The sequence below is a fragment of the Lingula anatina genome, chromosome 3 (genome assembly GCF_051362555.1).
Source record: "Lingula anatina isolate TDL-2025a chromosome 3, LinAna3.0, whole genome shotgun sequence".
Taxonomy (NCBI): Eukaryota; Metazoa; Brachiopoda; class Lingulata; order Lingulida; family Lingulidae; genus Lingula; species Lingula anatina.
Genome location: NC_141769.1, coordinates 17509789 through 17532461, shown reverse-complemented (window position 1 = coordinate 17532461; position 22673 = coordinate 17509789). Strand labels below are relative to the sequence as shown.

The following is a 22673-nucleotide window of genomic DNA, read 5'->3' as shown; positions in this document are numbered from 1 at the left end:
GAGTTATTTATTACTTATTAACTGGCCAGTCGTTCAGTAAGCGCCGATGTCAGTAAGATTCACAGGGTGATCAGCATGCAGCGAGAGATGTTCGTTACAGAAACCTAACTGAATTTAACCGTCTATTGAAATTTGAAAACAAAGGAATTTCGACATAAGCATCTTGGTGTTTCCCTTCTTTGCTTCTTGTTAGGCCAAACATTGGCAAAATCAAGCAGAGAACAACGGTGTTGCCGATATTAATTTGTTCCCTTGTTTTGGGGTACAAGTATATATATATAATAAAGATCACGGATAAATAGGCTAACAAAGGAAGTGTTTAGTTGACAATGAGAATCAGGGGAAATATCGAATTGCGATCCAATTTTATTTTAATAAACCGTAAGGTATTCTGCCCCACTTAGTCGCCGCGTACCATTAAACAGTTATCAAAGACAGTCGTAATCTTGAGCAATGGCAACTTGCCTTCTTTTCATGATAGATGGATGATGCCACAGTGACACCTACACCCTTATCGTGCACACGCTCTGACCTTCACCGAGTTCCCCACACAAACATGCAAAGTAGGCTGTTCTTAGTGCGATCCTGGTTTGCCTCAGAATAAAAAACACCATTGCCAGGTATTAGACAAAAGCACTCCATCTTACATACTAATTTTGGTCAAACTTTATGTTAATTAGAAAAAAGGGATTAAATGTTTGTTGGCCGATATCAAATAAAGTCAAAGCCAGGTACAGTCATTTTTCGCTAAATGGAAACACATGTTAGATTTTGAAGACACCTAGAGAGATAACCCACTTGCCCGATGCACCAAGGGAACAAAAGACATCAAGGATGAAGATACTTTTACAGCTTTGGTTTTTGACAGTTTTCTGTCCGATTGCTCTTGCTAAGTGGGATAATAATAATGGCGGATCTTCTCAAGGTATCGTAATTTTTCTATGGGAACATTCGTAATACAATTGCCTCTTACCACTTACCATTTCGGCAAGAACCAAGCTAGATATCCACTGTCGACAGTCGCAAATTTACAAGTTATCAGTTCGACAGGGCGCAAACTCGTGGTCAACTGTCACGCAGTATTATGGAATAAATCGTAGAAATATACAATTAGTGCTGCTCACCCTTAGAAATCACAAAAAATATCATAACATCATAAAATAATAGCATTTAATGGTCTTAAATAACTCATACTGTTTTGATGCTTTTATTACGCAATAGCTTGTATTTCACGTGTACATACGTGTGACATTTTCCTTCTAAACACACTTTAAGAGGGCTTTTAGGCAGTATATTTACCATAGACAGCGGGGTAGTGTTTTCTAAGACCCCATTTCCAGAGATTAGATCGATCTACTTTAGATCGACCTAACTCCCTGGGGGTTCACGCTAAATAGCTGTCAGCCGAGCGGACACGAAAGTTAATTACCCCCTTACAGCTTGTAGTAGGCGGGAGGGACATTTAAGCCGGATTATCTGACAGTAATCTAGTGAGACTCCCCGCGGGGATAGATCGATCTAAAAGCTCTGGGAATACAGCCTAAAGCTATCTCGTGTTTACCGGATTTAAAGAGACAGCTTGGATTTGGGGGAAATGTAATAACCGGCATGCATTCAGGACATTAACAGCAATTTATTGGCTTCATACATGTAAGTTAAAAAACACACACACACACTTTTATTTATGAAATGTTTGGATTGTTTTTCCTAACATGACTTTTCATGTAAAAAGAAAATACCAAAATGAAAACAGAAATAACAAAATGAACGTGATATCGTATACAATCTCAATTATTTATATCGGTGTACAAATTCATTCTATGTGAGGCAGATTGGAGATACAAAAAAGGCAACCAATCTAACATATGGTTAAAGCAGAATCTATTTCTTTTTCTTTTGTCAGTTTCATGTTCTGAGTGGGTTGGGTATCCAAGAGGTAATTCTAACACGCAGTTTAGATTATCTTGCACCAAACAGACATGGGCAGCCGCACAGAGAGCCTGTCAGGGGATGAAGGGGACCCTCGCCGTGGTTCACACTAGGGACGAGAAGAATTTTTTGTTTGATATGATAAAGACCGCGGGAGAAGCGTGGGTTGGCTTCACGGTCAGAAGATCGTCATTTTCCTGTAAACCCAGGTAAATATGCATAATTAAGCTGCCTATATATAAAGAGAGAGAGAGAGAATTTTCCCCGAAAATGGGAAAGTGTATACATCTAACAGCAAATATTCGTTACAGGCATAGGGGACTCATCCACTGTATCAAGGTAGTGTATAGAGTATATACATGTACTTTGTTTAGCGACGGTTTAATCGAGGGTTATATTGTCCTACAGGGTATATGTTATATCACGTGGTTGTATCTTTTTTGCACTTTTTTATTTGCAGTCAAAATAAATAAAAATAGAGTATGTATATTTTATGACGGATCCATTGAGGGGCACAGTGAGTCACGTGCATTCTCCCACTTAGGTCCGGTGGTATCTTACTTAGTAAGAAAAGTAAACCTTTTCTCCACCCGTCCACAAAATAAATTAATGGATAAAAACATTGCAAAAAGTCAAATACAAGCAACCCCCAACCATGAACCTTAAAGAAGAAAGTACCGCTGACCTCGCCTTATATTTTATACCAACGACCCCCCCCCCCCCCCCAATCCTCAATACCAGCAGAAATATCCTGGAAATTGAATTACGAACAAAGACCACAGGGAAGATAATAAACTAAAAAATTCTGAGCCATATCTCGGAAAAGGTTAACCGATTTCTACGTCCTAAAGTACACTTACGTATACAGAGCGCACCAACGATGGAAGATAGCGCAATTTTTGACACTGACCTACGTGTATTGAATACAGTATATATATTAGAACTGGATATTTCTTTAAGCGTATGTATGATCTTCAACTGAAGGCTTGGTCTTTGTCTTTGATTTTCAGTTCTGTGACAGGGACTTACTACAGATATCTGACCATTTCTGAGGAGAAGTGTAAGACTAGTGAGTATTCCATTACATTTATGATATATTTGTTTCCCACTCACACGTAAATTCACCGTCAGGTCAATGTTGGTTTGAAAAGATAAATAAATGGCATCTTTCTTCTCATTTGGGATTAATTTTCCATCTCCTCTTGAGCAAAAACAGAGCATCAGTGAGTTTGTGAGCATTGGGCCGCACAATTATTTTTATTACTTATTTAGAACATTTTGAACGTTGTCAAAGTGTCCCCATACTGAGATAAATGCCCTCATGTGATTTCAGCAAGAAGAAGCACATGTGGGTATATAAAAACAAACGACACTTCAAAAATACAAGACGATGACTGTGGGGATTCACGTCGGTTTGTTTGCGAGAAGCGGGCAGGTAAATATCTTTTCTGAATTGTGTTTAGGATCTGTTCTGTTTTGTCTATATATCATTAAAATGTGTCACTCAGTACCAAGACATTAAAACCTCGGGAGATGATGTGGTGAGTACACTTACTTGGAATCTGTGTTGTTGGGCTAAGGGGGACGCACAAGGGGAAACGAAGCAGAGGGTGATTTCTTCAATTACCCATCTATCTATCTAATACCCCCGTCACACTAGAGGCAGAATGAACAAGAATGCCGTCGGAAAGACAATTCTTTGTGCATTCCTGGATATTCAAAGAGCGTTCTAAAAATTCCGAGTGCATTTCAAATAGTTTTGCCCATTCTTGTGGTCGGCCTGAATGTTAAAAACTTTCATAGTACATTCCAAGTGGACAATTATTTAATTGCATTTGAATAGTATTCTAACTACACTATGACTGCATTTTAAATATTCTCACGGCATTCAGGCAACATTCGAAACCTTCTGATCACATTCGAGGGATATTCGAACTGGCACGTGACTTAAGGCCCCCGTCACAATTATTCGGAACCAGCAGGAATCAAGCAGAACCAGCCAGAATGGATTAATTGAAAAATTCGTTCCATAATCGGGAGGGAATTTCAAATTGCAGTCAGAATATTCCGAATGAAATTCAAATGCAGTACGAGTGTGGTTTGACTGCTGGCCAAATACAGGCTGAAGTATGTAAGAAGGTACCTCGAATGATATATGAAGCGAACTCAAATGCAGTCAACTGCTCCCGGTATGGCTGCCAATGATCGTTTGAAATATAAAGAATTCAAACATAATGCAGCTGAAATACCTAAAATACTTAATTAAAATTACTTTCTAACATGTTTAGAATGTAACACGATGCCCAGAGTGTATAAATAACACCACTGGAATGGTAACTGATCATAATGTTTCGAATGCTGTCATAGTGCAGTTAGAATAGTGTTTAAATGCCATTCGATATCTTTCCACTTGGAATGCACTTCGAAAGTTTTTGACATGACAAAAACATTCGAGCCGGACACAAGAATGGGTAAAAATATTTGGAATGCACTCAGAATTTTTAGAATGCTCTTCGAATAACCTAGAATGCACAAAGAATTGTATTTTCGACGCCATTCTTAATCATTTCGCCTCTAGTGTGACGGGGGTATAAAATCCCGCCAGAATGTTTCATATGTGCCTCGGATGAGGTGAAATATTAATTTTGCCAGCAATCGAACTACACTAGTACGCCATTCAAAGTATATTCCAAATATTCTTACTGCCTTCTGACAGCATTATACAGCCTGTAGATATTCCTAGTTTTCCAACTACATTCGAACTGCATTTGAGAGCTAAAACAGCCGAAAGTGCATTTATCATTCCAGGCGAATTCAAGCGCATTCTGAGTATTCCAACGGTACTCTTACAATAATTAAGGTCAATTAAACCTTTTTTCCAGAATGTGGTGCGAATTTTTAAAATTCTTCATTCAGCCTCATTCTTCTTGATTCCTGCTGATTCCAATTAAGTGTGACGGGGGTATAACATCACGATCTTTTGTAAAAATAAGTTCTACGTTCGATGTGAAATAACTGAAGTTTCAAAGTCTCGAGTCTTTCTCAGTTGTTGTACAAGTGTGCGTACGTGTACATTTCGATCCCAAGGAGATTTTTAATTAACTTTCATTTAATTGCACGGTACATGATCAAATTTTATACCTACCTGTACCAATGTTAAGGTGTATTTACAGTTAAGCTATGGTGACTTAATTTAACACCATAATATCTCATCAAGCGTATTATTATGGTGATTTTTCGTCCACACCGCTGGGCATAGTGCGCATTATTAATATCATCTTAAACCCGGTAGGCCTGACTATCCCTTTGGGGCCAAAACCGTTGTTGCGCGGTGTGATATGTTTCACGGTTGATTTGTAAGCACGCCCTACCTTGGATCAATTTAATGTTTCTGTCTTTTTTACAGGAAGTACATCAACATCAAGACCAACATCTACAGCAACAGTATGTTCTACATACCCCTGCAAAAACGGCGGAAAATGCAAGGAGACTGATAATAAAAGAAGAAGACGAAGTAAAGACAGCTTGATTCCGGGGCTGATTGCCGCTTTCTTACAACTGAAGGGGAATTCGGGTTCCACAGAAAACAGTGGTTATACGTGTGAATGTCCTACTGGCTTCGGTGGCAACAACTGTGAAAAGAGACGTAGGTATAGTGTACGGTATTGTGTAAAACAAAAGACCACAAATAATTAAAGGTGACAATTTCTAATCTTAGCGACGTTCAAAAATTAATAAAAAGTATATATATAAAAAGGAGAAATTATATCATTACCATGATTTAAGAGTGCATTTAATTGTCCACTTCCCAGAATGCACGATGCCTTCAAGTCCATCTAACACTATGACCCAACAGGCCCGAAACAACGAGGGAGAAAGCATTATCTACAAATGTAACTTGTTCCACGAGCATATTGCTGGGGATCTGGTCCGAAAATGTGAAGTTCAAGGATCCTCAACTAAATGGACTGGGTCGGCACCGACGTGTGTTCCTAACGGTAATTGCGTTGCTTTTGTTTAAAGTCTGTAATTGTTACGTTGATATATTCGTTGGCAATGAAGCATTCGTCATTGCAATAAAGCATTAAGATTGCTAACGCAGTTATTATTAAAGGATTTGCGCCATACCGTCAGAATGGCCTGAACGGAACATATTCTTCAGAAAACATGCCCAACTAACGATATCTTTATCCAAATACACAGTTTAAAAGCTCACTTTAAAAAAAATTGGCTTTAAAAAACGTCCTATTTGCTCCGCCTGGGAGTTAATGAGCTACATGGCCACGTGGTCCGATGACGACAATCGTGCCACCGGAGAAAAGAGCGTGCTTAGCTATCAAACTGAGCTGCATTGTCTACCTGGAAGATGACTTTTCTGGCTTCTGATAAAATTTTATACGCATTCACATCTCTTACCCGAGGGGTCTAAATCCTCGTGAATCTATGTAAAACCATTTCTCGTCTAGTCAACAAGCATTAATTATGGTTATCCCAAGTTGTATAAAACGCTGCATTTGAATGAGTTAAGGGTACTGTTGATTATTGTATATGAGGTCCATGTTCCATGAAATTCCATTAATTTTATTAAACCGCTGACACTCCGTCTTGCATGTTTTTATTAAACTGAGGTAAACAATGCCCGTTACCTTTACAAGTCCTATCTTAATCATCCATCTAACTGGAACTTCCTTTACCTCTTAATTAGAGGGTTAAATGGCATTCAATTCTCCTGTAGCGAGTATCTATCTGGCGATATTTATCTCAGGTAAAAATCCACCTGTGCGTTAGTTTCAAAGAGCAGCTCCCGCAGACCTGGAGGTACTAGATAAAATCTGAACACCAGGTTTATCGAGGAGCTAGAGAAACAAAGGAAGAATTTTTCCTGCACAGCTTCATAGGAATTTTAACATGGACTTGATCCAGCTTAGACCTAACAGGGTGACATTAGCAATTTTCACAAACAAATAATAAAACTATATTTGAGTTAGCCTCCCTTTAAATAAAAATACCGTTCTGGGTAAATTAGAATATTTATTAAATCGCGAGAATATTTTTGACTTAAATGATGATTTTATTATTAATGGAAATTAAGCTACTATATGAGGTACATTTGCTGTGATTACGCTGTCCATCATGTTTTGCGTTAGTCTACATTTTGCTGTACGTGCTTGTAATTTTTTTAATCTGTGCGTACAACTTTTGCAGGTCTGGTTACGCCCCTGTTATGTGATGAAAGTCTAAATTTGGCAATTAGTTCCTTAGCTTATTTAAATAGAATTGCAGTGTAAAAATTTCAACAAGATGTTGGCGCAATAGCCCTTTACTCTTTGTGGATCCATATTTCCCCGTCAAAGTTTGTCTATTTGTCTAAAATTATCTTTCAATCTTTACTCTTTTTCCTGTTTTTCCTCAAGACGTTTTCTTCCAAGGAAGTAATGCCTGGGCATACGCATGCTTCAAGATACCCTGAGAGCAATTCCTGTTATTAATGTTCGCGACCTTGTTTGATCTTAATTGTTTAAATATTGATATTTAACGTCATTTACAAATACCAATAAAATAACCCCATGAAATAAATGAGATATATTGAAAAATATGAAAGCCCACCAAGACGAGTTTGATACCTGTTATTACCTGGCTTGGGAATTGCAGCGGTGCATAATTAACAGGTTTTATTGTTAACGAGCTCTTGGTCAACTACAATGCATTTAAAATGCATCAGCAATTAGTAAGCTTGCCAACTGATGACAGTTAATCTAAAAGACTATCAGCTTTTGATATGATCTAAAACACCTGAGGTGACCGAGATCGCGAGCATCGCAACTATTGTCACCGAAGTTACATGTAATAAGTCACGGAAGACCGTCACAGACAAAGAAAGATTGTCAAGGAGTGCTGCAATTTTGGTGAATCCCACGACAACACACTGAGACATAAGGAAAATTGCTCAACTCCGTTCAACACAACTTTCTTAAACTATTGTCTGTATGCACCATGCAGCTCAGTTAAGTCTCATAGACCTTTATCCCGCACGAAAACGAAGTAGATACTCCAGCGCAGTAGACTACTGCAATCATACTGCAAACATGCTTCAAATCTGCTGCGACTGGGGAACTAATTAGCATATTTGCTTCTATCATGCTGCTAATCTACTGCATTAATGCTCCTATTCTGTACAGCCCTATGTAATTTTTGAAGTAGAATGGCAGTAGGCTATACTGCATTTCTACTGCAAATATGCTCCACACCACTACTGCGTTAATGCTTCTTTGCTACTTCGATACTACTGCATTTTCGTGCGGGTATATATCCTCATTGTCGTCACAGTACCACGTGACCCAGATCTGTTGCTTCATTTATGCATATTGAGGTGAGGTTTACTAAAACGCTTTTTTTTTCTACTAATAGATTTTTTTTTATAATTTTTTAATGGCGGGGATAGATTAAAACATACCTCTAGTGTATAGATTGAGTGCTGAATATTCAAAATTCGAGAAATGGATTTTTGTGGGTCTATTGTCCTTTCAATCAAAATGATTCGTTAAGATTGCTAATGCTGTAATTAAATCACAATAATTTTGGCTTCGTGAACGTTTTAACAGTATTTATTGTGGATACATATATCAAACCAAGTTTTTTCTACTCATTAACGCTTTTGAACGGGTTTTAAATTAAATTTCCAATTGAGGAGATTCATATATCATTCCTTTATTTTTTGGCATGGAAACAGCAAGATCCAAGTTAGCTACTTTTTAAGTAAATACGGATTCTGACGCCTACATAATTCACCAAGAACAGATATGCTATATTGTAATGTTGCATACCTAACGGTTAATTTCCATCCATCCCAGAGTGCTATAGATCCCGATGTCAAAATGGTGGTAAATGTGAAAACACTGCGGACGGATACAAGTGTTCTTGTCCAACTGGCTTTACTGGAAGAAAATGTGAAATAAACATTAACGATTGTGATCTGAACCCATGCGGCGGTAAAGGAAGATGCTTAGACGGTGTTAATAAGTATGTTTGTCTTTGTAACCTTGGATTCACTGGGATACACTGCCAAACAAACATTAACGAGTGTGCATCGAACCCGTGTAAGCATGGCACTTGCCGCGACTTAGAGGCTTCATACGCATGTCATTGTGATCATGGGTTCACCGGTGTCCAATGTGAAACGAATATAGACGAGTGTGCTTCCCAACCTTGCAAAAATGGCGGCAGATGTGTCGATGAAGTCAATGGATTCCAATGTACCTGTCCAGCTGGGTTCACCGGCGTCCAATGTGAAAAGAATATAGACGAGTGTGCCTCCCAACCTTGTAAAAATGGTGCTGTTTGCACAGATAAAAACAATGGGTTCGTTTGTTCCTGCATATCGGGATTTTCCGGTTTAACTTGCAATGTGAACGTAAATGAATGTTCTTCGAACCCATGTCTCAGAGGACTTTGCATAGATGCAGTGAATAGATACACGTGCATCTGTCCGGCTGGCTTCACTGGCAAACGTTGTGAAACAAACATCGACGAGTGCGCCTCTGGTCCTTGCAAAAATGGTGGTGGATGTGTCGACAGAGTCAATGGATTTCAGTGTACCTGCCCAGCTGGGTTTACAGGTGTCCAATGTGAAACGAATGTAGACGAATGTGCCTCTCAACCTTGTACAAATGGAGGCTTCTGTACCGATAAAGTCAACGAATTCAAATGTAATTGTGTGGCGGGGTTTAGGGGTTTGACGTGTGAGATAGACATAGACGAATGCTCTTCTACTCCTTGTAAGAACGGCGGTAAGTGCAATGACGCTGTAAATGGCTACAGTTGTACTTGCCGTGGTGGATGGACCGGTCCGTTATGTGAGTTTGCCATTGATGAGTGCGCATCTATCCCGTGTCAACACAACGGTTTATGTAAAGACGAGATCAACGGCTATACGTGTACCTGCCAAAGAGGATATACTGGCCATAACTGCCAATTTAACATAGATGAATGCAAATCGTCACCTTGTCAAAATGGTGGTACATGTAGAGACGCCGTCAACAAATATAGCTGTACATGTTTGCGTGGATTTGCCGGTCTTACATGCCAAACCAATACAGACGAATGTGCATCTAACCCTTGCATGAATGGTGCAACATGCATTGATGGTGTGAATGAATACACGTGTGCCTGCAAACCTGGTTTTACCGACCGTACATGCCAAACCAATATAGACGAATGTGCGTCTAACCCTTGCATGAATGGTGCAACGTGTATTGATGGTGTGAATGAATTTATATGTGCATGCAAACCTGGATTTGCCGGTCTTACATGCCAAACCAATATAGACGAATGTGCATCTAACCCTTGCATGAATGGTGCAACGTGTATTGATGGTGTGAATGAATTTACATGTGCATGCAAACCTGGATTTGCCGGTATTACATGCCAAACCAATGTAGATGAATGTGCATCTAACCCTTGCATGAATGGTGCAATGTGTATTGATGGTGTGAATGAATACACGTGTGCCTGCAAACCTGGTTTTACGGTCCGTACATGCAAAACCAATATCGATGAATGTGCATCTAATCCTTGCAAGAATGATGCAACGTGTATTGATGGTGTGAATGAATACACATGTTCATGCAAACCTGGTTTTATCGACCCAATATGTGGAACCAATGTCGATGAATGTGCATCTAACCCTTGCATGAATGGTGCAACATGCATTGATGGTGTGAATGGATTCACATGTGCATGCAAACCTGGATTTGCCGACCGTACATGCAAAACCAATGTAAACGAATGTGCGTCTAATCCTTGTCAAAACGGAGCAGCATGTGTAGATGGCGTTAACGGGTATAACTGTGTATGTCCGGAAGGGTATACTGGTTCTTTGTGTGAAATCGATATAAACGAATGCGCATCCAACCCATGTCTCAATGGAGGAATGTGTGCGGATGGCGTGAATGAGTATACATGCACGTGTCCCGCAGGGTTTTCAGGCTATAGCTGTGAAACCAACGTTGATGAGTGCAAATCAAACCCTTGCCAAAATGGCAGCAGTTGCAAAGATGCAATCAATGGATTCATCTGCAAATGCCCAGCGGGATTTACAGGACCAAACTGTGAGACTGATATAGACGAGTGTACCCCTAATCCGTGTAAGAATGGTCTTTGTTTCGATGGTATAAACAGTTTCACTTGTATGTGTGGTTCTGGTTTTGCTGGTCTCACCTGCGAAATCAACATAAACGAATGTGCCTCCAACCCTTGTAAGAACGGCGCAACTTGCACCGACGATATTGACATGTACAAATGCAATTGTTTAGCGGGATATATTGGTTTGCATTGTGAATCCAATGTCGATGAATGTTCATCTAATCCCTGTGGTAGCGGAGGTACCTGCTTGGATGGTGTAAACGGATACACGTGTAACTGTCCAGTTGGTTATACAGGGACTATATGCCAGACAGACGTCAATGAATGTGCGTCTAACCCCTGCAGCAAAGGACTGTGTCTCGACGGAATTGACAATTTTACTTGTCTCTGTCCAGCTGGATATGCGGGACCAACCTGCCTGATAGACATTGATGAATGTTCCTCCAACCCGTGTTTAAATGATGGTACATGTGTGGATAAAGTGGACGGATACACATGTATTTGTCCTGTTGGTTACAGTGGATACACGTGTGGAGTATTACTAACTACCAGTACCACCACGACTCTGTCCACCACGACTGTTACAAAGGCGACAAAACGTGGGTATATATGCATTGACTAAAGGAGTATACGTACATCTTAAAATTGGATAAAATTATTTGTCTAAAATAGATTAAGATTACCATTTACCTACTTTTAGTACCAAGAATTTTAAGCTAGCTGGATAAGACATTTAATATGTTAGAAATGTACATTATTTAAAGTAACCATTTGATTTGTTCTAACTTTGAAAAGATAATGGAACTGGAAATGAACGGAAAGTGAATACTTTAATTCATCAAGTTAAATTATACTGAGATAATGAGAAAATAAAACTAAAACCTTACGTTGAAATGGAGATCAAGACGTTTTGACCTTATCGAAAGGTCTTCAACAAGGTGAAGGGCAGAACGTCACCACGCTGCATTGGAAACAACTCACCATCAGTTGACACGAATACATTGCGATAAGGTGGGAACGTTGTGGTCTCCGTTTCAATTAGTATTAGATTTAATTATTTTCTCATCCTCTTTATTGTAATAAGCTAATATGTATAAATAATTTAACATTTGGCATCACGTGTGTTTCTAATGTTTTCAAGATCCTTGCGATCCGAACCCATGCCCAGAAAAAGAACCAGGACAACCAATGATTTGTCAACCTTTTAACGGGGGCTATGAATGTATTCGACCCAATGGTGAGTGCTAGAAAACAACATGGGGACTGAATATAAATTTTTGAAGCTTATAAAGCTCATGTCAGTCTAAGACCCAATTCCCACAGATTTTAGATCGATCTATCCCTGTGGGGAGTCTCACTAGATTACTGTCAGCTTAGCCGGCTTAAATGTCTATCCCGCCTACTAAAAGCTGTAAGGGGGTAATTAACTACCGTGCGCGCTCGGCTGACAGCAATTTAGCGTGAACCTCCAGGGAGTTAGGCCGATCTAGATAGATTGATCTAAATCTATGGGAGTGCAGGCTAAGGTATTTATCAGTATCGCACTGATAAATGGTTTATATTGACATGATCAAACAGTATATTTACCATAGGCATGGGGGGCATGATAGTGCTGTTCTTAGCAGCCATGATTCAAAACGTCCACTACGTTTGGCCCGAGGCTGGGAATGAAGGCTGGGTATACCGTTAGGTAATTTAAATTTAATTAATAATAGGTTATAAAAAAATCTTCTGAAAATACCCAAAAATTCGCATCACTGTGTCACAAATAAGGATACAGAGACGAATATACACAAGGTATCTTTCATATTTCTATGTAAACATTTGATTTTTTTTAAACTTAGCATTTGGGCAAGACGCAAGCTAGTAGTCCACAGTCACAATTTAACAAGTTATCATTTCGACAGGAAGCAAACTCGTGGTCAGTATTTTGGAATATAACGTAGAAATATCCATAGGTGCTATTTACCCTTAGGAATCATAAAATATATAGAAACACAATTACATAATATGGCACAATGGCCCAGAATACCTTGTACTGTACTAGTACTGTTTTGCTATATGTATAACATGTATTGCACAATAGTTTGTAGCTTACGTGTATGTACATGTGGCATGTACCTTCTAAATACACTTTAAGAGAGTACATTTACCACAGTTATTGGGGTTATGTTATCAAAGTCAGCTCGTGTTTACAGGATTTAAAGAGACAGCTGGGAAAATATTGGCGAAAAAATAACAACTGGTATGCATTCAAAACATTGACAGCAATTTATAATTACTAGTTCTTCGTACACTTTACCGGTTTTATGAGTTAAAATAGTCGTCTTTAAATTATTGGCTGATTTGTAAGCGTGTCCTGACTGGGATCGATTTAATGCTGTTGTCTTTTTCGCAGGAAGTACATCTACAACAGCACCATGTTCTGCAAATCCCTGCAAAAGCGGCGCACAATGTAAGGAGACTGATTATGGCGCTACCGGTACGTTTAAAAACAAGCTCGGTGACTTCCAATGTATATGTCCTTCATTTTACACTGGCAAGTATTGTGAAAACCTAATCGATTTCTGTCAGTCCAACCCATGTCAGCATGGGTCCACTTGCGCTCCGAAGCTTGGGGGCTACAACTGCACCTGTCCGGCCACCCACAAGGGAACCCATTGTCAAACCCGTGTCAACCCTTGCACCAGCTCCCCCTGTCTTCATGGCGGACGCTGTATCACACAGCTCGATGGGACCTTCAATTGCACGTGCCCTAAGTTGTGGACCGGGACCCGCTGTGAGCGATGCCTGTGTAAGAACGGAGGTAGATGTGACTACAGTCCCACTGACGGCCACGTGTGTCGCTGCCAAGCTGGGTTCATCGGGAAGAAGTGTGAGACTGAGGAAAATGAGTGCAACAGCTATCCATGCTGGTATGGCACATGTATTGACTTGGTTAACGACTATAAATGTGCCTGTGACCCTGGCTACACAGGCAAAGACTGTAACGTCAAGTCTGGCAGTTTGATTGGGTAAAATATTGGAAGAGTTAAATACCCTTTTCACCTCGAGCGGTACACTTTTCTGTATGATACTAGTTTGAAAGTGTGTCAACTATGTAGCCATGCAGGCAGTAACGTAAGATAGATCGCCTATAGGTTATTGTAACCTTTATTGCCATCGATACCGAAAATGATGTTTTCCTGCATCTAATAAATCAGTAATGCATCTAATTAATCAGTAATGCGTAATTACGTGTTCAGACCAGTTAAACTGGTATAGAAAAGTGTATCGCTCAACAGAAAAGGGCCGTAGAGATTGAGACTACACGCATGTGTTTTATTGCTGAAAATAAGTCCTTTAGTTGTAGTCCCTAAAATGAACTGAATTTTAAAGATATAATTAACGTATAATATCTACATTTTGTTGGCATTACCGGGAAACATTCAGCCATTAAGAGCCATTAAATTGCTTGACAGTTGAACTATTTGCAACCGCTGCACGGGTAGACACACGCTGTTAGACATGGAACCTATATCGAGCATATTCTAATGATAATTGTGTGTAAATTTGGCGACATTTGGTGGTGTCCTTTCAATTTAATGGACATTCCTTTACCTTCTTTACCTCTGTAGAAATCAAAGAGAAATACAGCTTATATAAAACCATTATTTTGAAAGAGTGCAATTACTAGTTAATCTTTTCTGACATATCAGATATCACAATATGCCTAACAATGGGTTAGTAGAAAACGCTCACTTTAAATATCAAAGGACTATGATGTAATTAACAAAGCAATGATGCATACTGTTATATCGCCGTATTTAACATCAGTATACTTTATGTTTTAATGCCGTGACACTCGCGCTATATACAATAAAGACAACAGAAACAAGAAATATTGAGGGCTAAACACTTTATTTTGACTGTGAGGCAATTAAGTGTCACAACCATGATGCTGATATAAGAACTTTCTAACAGTTATCACCTTGAAGGATCGTTCATGGTGTAAGCATTCGTGTTCTTGGCAAATGAATAAACAAATAAAATAACGTAAAATAAATATTAATTTGAACAAAACATTTGTGTCCTGGCCGCTACACTACTAAGTGGTCAGTGAGTTATAACATCTACTCACATCAGTCTGTTGAAGCCCTACCTCAAGGTTGGCCATGGGCCAACGGTATGAAAATATTCCAGCTTGTTGTTTTTTTTTTTAGTTTTTATAATTATCATATATGAACAACCACCAAGCTAATAAACATTTTTTGTTAAATATTTTTAAATTCCCAAATTTTAAATTGCACAATCATCATAAAAGTTATTGAATAAGATCCCTGAATATTATCAGGTAAGAGATTGACATGATGAATACGGAAAGTGTCGGCTATATACTGAAGAAGGAATGACAAGAAGGACATTTGTCACCAAAAGCGACAGAGACATATACAGTTAGTGTAGTGATCTCCATCTGAGATGTTTATAACCAGAGGGCGCCGGGCGGACCAGAGAAAAGTCGCGAAACTATTTTGATAAAGGAGTGCGGGACCGAAAAGCATCCCCAGCAAAACCAAGTACTTTGTGTTAGGCAGTTTTTTTTAAATTACCTGTTTCTCGAACGATTTTTATTTTTGTCAGAGGTCGGAGGGGGGAAAAAAATAAAAAATATTTTTCAAAATAATGAATTTTTGGTCACTCATTTTCAAAACTACATTAAACAATGGTAAATACTGGTTTTAACACGGTATAGCAATTTTTGGATAAAAACAGCAATTCCTTTTCAATGTTTTATTTGTCTAAATGAATGTCAATTCAACGAATCATTCTTGTAAATTACAAAACAAAAAACACAGTTTGCCTTTCTATGCATTCACGATGGCAGTGCACAAAACAGTTTTTTGTTAATCTTGATGCAATATTATGTATGATTTAATGATTAAGTGGAAATTCATCAAATTTAAATTATCTACTTCAAGTAACATGGTCATCCAGAAACAATATGGCTTCATGCCCATGTGAGTTCCAAGTCCCACACTGAAAATACCAATACATGTATATGAAAAATGACCATTTCATAAAAACAGCATAACTTCCATAAAAAGAATCCAATCAGGCTATATTTCAGACCTTTGAATCTTTCAATAAGTTTGAGAATCATCTTATTAAATGGCCTTCCTTAAATGGTCACTATGGCAGCTGCACTAAACTAGCCAGTCTCACTCTGCATATGGGCTTCTATACCATAGCTCCTCTGTCAGTGTCTCTGCTATGCTTTTTCCAAGATTTTTGGCCTGTCCAGCCCGAAGACAAAGATTGAAGTCTTCCACTACTTGCGAGGTGGAATTATACATTGCCTGCCTTGCATTACTTGGGGATTCACTAAAAAAAATATTTCAGATAAGTTAACTGAGTTGGATGTGTGCCTTCTCTTAGCTGCATAGGAATTGCATAATTCAAAAGACAGCAAACAATTGCTTAGCCAGATTGTTGAAAATACAAAAACCAGCAAGGGTAATATGGCCTGTTATGGAACTGTGGTCTTAATTTTTATTAAATCTAAATGGCAGCAACAACTTAACTTATTCAATATTATTGAATGATCCACCCTTTTTATCAGGAAAAGGTCTGCTCTGGATCAAAACTGATCTAGGTGCATGAAGGTTTTATGGTAATTAAATGAATCACTTTTTCAGAAAAAGAACCTTCTTTTGAAATTGCTGGATACAGGCATGGTTAAACTTAATATCTATATACGCCTTAAAAACTTGGTGGAAAACTTAATTGAACTATGAATTCATGTTGACAGGCTCATTATCCAAAGCACATGATAATTTACAGCTATTACCTGCCTTAATTTAATAAAAAAAAATGTCAAAGACACGTTGCTTCAGTAGCCTATAGAAACATCTGTTGCTGTGAGCGAGCAATTAGCATTTAACATACGCTTTTGTGAAAGTGCAAAAAAGGAAATTTATTTACCAACATATCAATGCCTAAAATACATTCACCTTAAAAAACTATGACACTCTAGACTGATAAAACGAAAAAAAAAAATACTCACATCATTTCTGGAGACTTTCAGAAGTAGGCCTACGCGAGTGCTGCATTAAAAATCCAATGCGCTCTGTATTTGGATGTTCTTGGAGAGTTTAGTTGAGCCTGCATCTTTTGATGTTCACTGCCAACTGTTATCTGAATGCACTTAATGTCAATATCTACCACCGTAGTGACCGGCATTCTTACATTCAGTTCAGAACCTATTTTTGCTCCCTGTTAAAACCTTCCACACGTGACAAGTGTTGCAGTTGATATTTTCATTTCTGACAGAAAGCAGTCAATAAAATGGCCTAAAACGTCTGTAACACTGGCCGGACAGACCTTTTTGCATAAAATCTTTGGTCCTTCCTTCACTATAACACTGAGCCACACAACAGTGGTCAATTTCCTGCTTAAGTAGAGAAAGCTACTCCAGTATGCGTCTCCCGCCATGTTGCATTAATTTGACAAATGCAGTGTAAAATATCAGCGAAGCATTGATTGGCTTAAAAACCGGAAGCTGGGGGAAATGAACCAATCGTTTACTTTGGCTTAAATACCCTTCGTTTTGAACTTGTAGGCAGTCATGTGACGCGGGAGTCCAGTGAAACTTGTTAAGTTTCGTGTTTACGATCGAACAGTACGATCAGTCGGAAGTCGGGGAAAAAATAAAAATATTTTTGATTTCAATTTTATTTTTTTTCTATTTTGGCCATTTTGATGTCGGCGGAGCTTGAGAAACAGGTTATTAAAAAAAACTGCCTTACAAGACTGCAGTGAATGTTGGTCTTACTGCCACACCAACGGCAAAATAGGGAACTGTTTAATCAGGTTGTTTGCCTGTTTTCAGTGACAGAGTAGGTATTTACGATAAAATGGTGCGTCAGTCCTAGTGCAATAACGATTATGTGATATTCCTATGGAACTTAACTGTATACTTCACTTTCTATCACCCTACGTATAAGTCGTATCACTTAAAGTTAAATGTAAAAACCCCAACTGCGATAGTGACTGTCCGATCACACCTGTTTGGTAGTTTTTTTTTTATTTAAACAGACATAAATTTAGAAAGTAAGGTGGAATGAGCCTTTGATACTGCTGTATTCCATCTGCAATACCTTTCCTTTTTGGATGCAAAAACGTTAATTCTAAAATGCACTTTTTCAGCCGTTGGCTAAAGAAGACACGATAGTATATTTGCTGAGAAAACTTCCAATTTTATGTAAGGCTATAATGGATGTTTTAATCGGCTTTAATTCTATTGTTGGCAGGATTAATGAACCTAGCTTGAAATCTATAGTTAACAGCCCTGACCCTATGTAAAACTGCCGGAAACTTTTCTTTGAGAACAAATGTCTCACAATGACCCTGTACCCTGCAAACAGTGGCATATCCAGACTTCTGTTCAGGAGAGGAGGGGGGGGGGGGGGGTAATGAAAACAATTCGAGCAGTACATTAATCCAAATCCACTATAATAAGCGAGTCACTTGGGTGGAGGATTTTCTTTTTTTTTTTTTTTTTTTTTTTTTTTCTTAACAATCAAATTTACGTACATTTATCACTTGGACAAAGACTTTCTTGCGGCTTTCATTTTGGTAAAATATAGCTTCTTCCTAACCAATATTCAGCCAAGACGGAGAACTATAATTCTTAGTAGAATTCCCTCAGCTACATTGTATGTAATGCATTCGAGCACTTTGTAAACAGTCTTTAAACAGCAACTAAAAGTCAGATATTCTTGTATGTTGTCCGCCACGGGAAACACACGTGGGAGTCTTTATCAAGGCTAACCAGATTAAAACAGAAACTTATTTAATTTTTTTTTAGTTTAAATGATCTAATATAAACAAACACCAAAGTGCTTTGATGATCAAGAGCTACATTGATATTTTGTAGACTTTTTTAATCCTAGTGTAGACGTGAATTTAAACATAACGTCAAAACATATCTGGGTATAATAACACTAAAAACTAAAACACAATGTAAATATGCTATTTATAATATAAGCTTTATAACAGAGAAACAAATGCATCATTTTTTACCAACCAGTTCAATTAATGGACATCCACAGATGAAAGAACATTAAACGCCCAAGTACATCGCAAAGAAAAAATACAAAGTCAGTAAAAACCAGTCTGCCATTGACTGGCTCGCAGAGGAGTCGCTCAGGCCGAGTTGCAAGCTCCTTCCGGGTGGTTCATGGAGTCTCCCCAGAAAGAGTATAGTTTCAGTGATATTGTCCCGTATCATGAACATGAACGGATGATCCGCTCTGAAGACAGGGGGTTTGACGGTTGCGGCCCCTCCCGTACCTGTCGCTGCACCGGCTTCAGTCCCTGTAACATACGTGTGATTAAATTGTCAAATACTGCACACTTAACCAGTATATAAATATTTTTCAGAGAAATGAATTCTGAATTAAAAGGTAAATTTAATAATAAAAATTCCAGCTGAAATAAAATATTAATGTTACAATAAACAGAGGCATAAAATAACAAACACCGTGTTAATCATTAATCAAGTGGCGTTTAAATATCAAGCTATTTTGATTACAGTATCAACACCCTTTAGTTTATATGAAATAACACAATTTTCCCCAAACAATTGCATCATTCATTGATGATAACCTGTTACAGCCGCCCAGGGTGTTCAAATACAAAGAATGATAATGAATTCAGTACACAATAATCCGCTGATGTATTCTATATCTTTGTCTATGCACAGTCACATCAGTGCACGCTGTGGATTGCAACGAATATGCAATTTTATGTATAGGTATAGGTATATTGCAAATATAATAATAATAATAATAATAATAATAATAATTATTATTATTATTATTATTATTATTATTATTATTATTATTATCATTTCTTAAAAACCGCACTACACTACCGTCTCAGTGTTGTTTACAAATAAAATTATCAGAATTACAAGTAATTATATAAATAATAAAAGCTTAGGTGAATAAAACAATTAAAATGATCAATGCTGGTTATAATAGTAATGGTCTAAACAAAAAAACTTTTTTCTGATAATATGAGAAAATATATAATTTCAAGTATCACGTTTTAGTTTTCAAGTCTTTTTTAAAAACTTCAACACTATTAATAGTCTGAATGTGTGAAGGTAGTCCATTCCATATATAAAATGTGTGCTGCAATTGAAAATACCCTGTGGCCGTAGGTTTTATTTGTTTTTTGTTATAAAGAAATATCATCAATTTCATTCAATACAAGAACTTGGAATTGACAGGCATTTTATCAATAAACCTCGGCATGATATTATACGATATTATGTTTTTACATGATATGATGCCAAGTAGTACAATGTAGTACCGTGCACTATTTTACGTTCAAGTTTTATATCCAGTCATTGGACACTAACGATTTGAAAAGTCGAAAATGAAGTAATGATATATTTTCAAAGAAAGATGTTTAATGGTAAGTGACACTGTAAATTTCTTCACTGACCTTCTTCGTCCACTTTAACATATGCTTGATGAACAGCTGTAGATATGAACAATTGTCCTGGGGCACCGCCTATACCACTCAGGTCTGCTTTCCCGTCAACAAACATATCCGTCATACCAAGTTTCTTCAGATGGTCCGCAAGCTTTATGGAAACGTTCTTGAGTTCAAATCGGGGCAAATAGACGTCCACTGGCCTTTTGGTCAGATTTTTTACCAGGGAGTTAAGCTCGATACTGTTGATTGCACTCTCAAGCTGAGGAAGGCCGTCGGGCTCATTGGGGAGAAAGACCAACATGCTGACATTTCCGGTATACGGTAGTTCTAGTATTTGGCAGTTCCATTTTGTGCTTTTACCATAACGGTGTGTCTGGCCTAACATTTTCATCATCGAAACTTTTGCCTAAAATCAGAATAACGCACCGTATTGAAACTTGTTGCTGTACTTCCGAGAAGCATTCAGAAATTAATTTGGCAACTATATTATGAAATATAATTAATATGATATTCAGGTGATCACTTTTCTGAAGATTAGAACGAATACCCGAGACGGTCGTGTAAACAGTGTTCTACAGTAGGGCTCTGTCATACTAGAAAATAAAGATATTCAAGTAAAAAGTAATACGGGATAATATGTATGCAAAATGTTTGTTTTTTTCTTTTTTTAGGCGTGTGAGCATTTAAAAAAAAACTAGCATGAATAACCAAAATGTAGGCAGACCTACCTCCTGCCCTTTGCTTCTGAAAGGTAAGGAAGATGTCATAGTGGAGTTAAATGACATATTCCACTGTCCTTTGAAGTAGATGGCATTGGCCAAAACAAATACAGTGCTTTTGGTAACTGTTCCCTTTGCCATAAGTTCTTTGGTCTTATCATCTGTCTGATTTCCTACCCAGTCATTAATATGCACGCGAGACCCTTCTGGATTTGCCATGAAATCCACAGACTCAGGTTCTGCATTAAAATAGTCTCGCATGTCGCTAAGGAATGTTTGTCGAAATGGAAAACGTTTGCTTCCAAAGAACCTGTTGGCGGATTTCAACGTGTAGTTGTTGCTTGCATTATTAAGTTTAGCGTTCAGGTCGCGGAAAAGAGCAGCAACGTTCTCGTTTTGGCTGAGTGTGTCGAATTTCATCGCACGGTTTATCTGATCTTCAGTTGTGCCGTTAGTGCCCAGTTGTAGCATGACCAAAGCGGTGGAGATGCTAATAGGCGAGAAAAATATGTCTTTAACCTCTGGATCGGCGGTCAACTGCTTGTAAATAGCCAACCCAAATTCAGTGTTTAATACTGCTAGCTTTTGCACCGTAGCTCCAGATGACGCCACAGAAAGTATTGCCACAAATATCACAAACGCTGACATGTTTGATTTCTGTAAGGTCCACGTTAAAGCGTTTTGCTAGACTGTGAGCTCTAGCTGGGCAGCTTGGCTTTGATATCAAAGGGACGTCATTTATATGGACGAACAATCGGGACCGATTAGGTATTTTATCAGGCGTTTTATGATTCAATATACGCAATAAATGTGTTATAATGTTTAGCGTTATCTTTAATGACATGTGTCAATTTCAACGGATACACATTTATAACCACAGGCCCAGTCTGAGTCATTGCACTATCAGTTATCTCCCAGCTCTTGAGACACGCGTGAAGTTTGATTAAAGGTTGTTTACCCGGTAAAGTGCACTTACATCTTGTGTTAAGGGGGTTACTGGAAGCTCAGCAGCGTATTCAGCATATCTCAGCAGAGTGGAGACGGCGGAGATGATAGTGAAGCAATGGGGGGGAGGGGGGGGCGGGAGGTTATTAAATGTTATCTATTAGAGGGAAAACATGTTGAATTTAACATTTAACTTCCCCATGTCCTTAATGAGGTTAGTAATTAAGGTATGAAAATTAAAAATAAATAAATAAATGAACAAATAAATAAGTAAGACAAATAAAGGATTTTGTAAAGATTGCCGAAATTTACAGTAAATCATACTGAATAGAACATACAAGTCAGAACAATGACAACAATAACAATCACACGAGCCTGGTGTTAAGTATTGAAACATATTTGAAATGGGTTTTATAATTATTTATTTTTACTGACCTCAGAAACTCAACTTGG

The 22673-nt window shown here is 38.1% G+C and overlaps 2 protein-coding genes across 2 annotated transcripts; one reads left to right on the top strand and one right to left on the bottom strand.

The window, feature by feature from the left end:
* Positions 1-1910: 1910 nt before the first annotated feature.
* On the top strand, positions 1911-14739 carry LOC106173286 (uncharacterized). The gene is made up of 8 exons (XM_087008078.1): positions 1911-2138; positions 2940-2998; positions 3263-3364; positions 5336-5575; positions 5742-5927; positions 8781-11669; positions 12212-12307; positions 13469-14739. The coding sequence occupies exons 1-8, from the start codon at positions 2011-2013 to the stop codon at positions 14086-14088; spliced, it is 4320 nt and encodes a 1439-aa protein (XP_086864204.1). The 5' UTR covers positions 1911-2010; the 3' UTR covers positions 14089-14739.
* Positions 14740-14953: 214 nt separating this feature from the next.
* LOC106173335 (leukocyte elastase inhibitor) lies at positions 14954-22047 on the bottom strand. The gene is made up of 4 exons (XM_087008079.1): positions 21285-22047; positions 20563-20962; positions 17114-19425; positions 14954-16431 (listed from the first exon to the last, which is right to left on the bottom strand). Exons 1-3 carry the CDS (start codon positions 21921-21923, stop codon positions 19172-19174), a joined length of 1293 nt encoding a protein of 430 aa, XP_086864205.1. The 5' UTR covers positions 21924-22047; the 3' UTR covers positions 14954-16431; positions 17114-19171.
* Between the last annotated feature and the right edge of the window lie 626 nt (positions 22048-22673).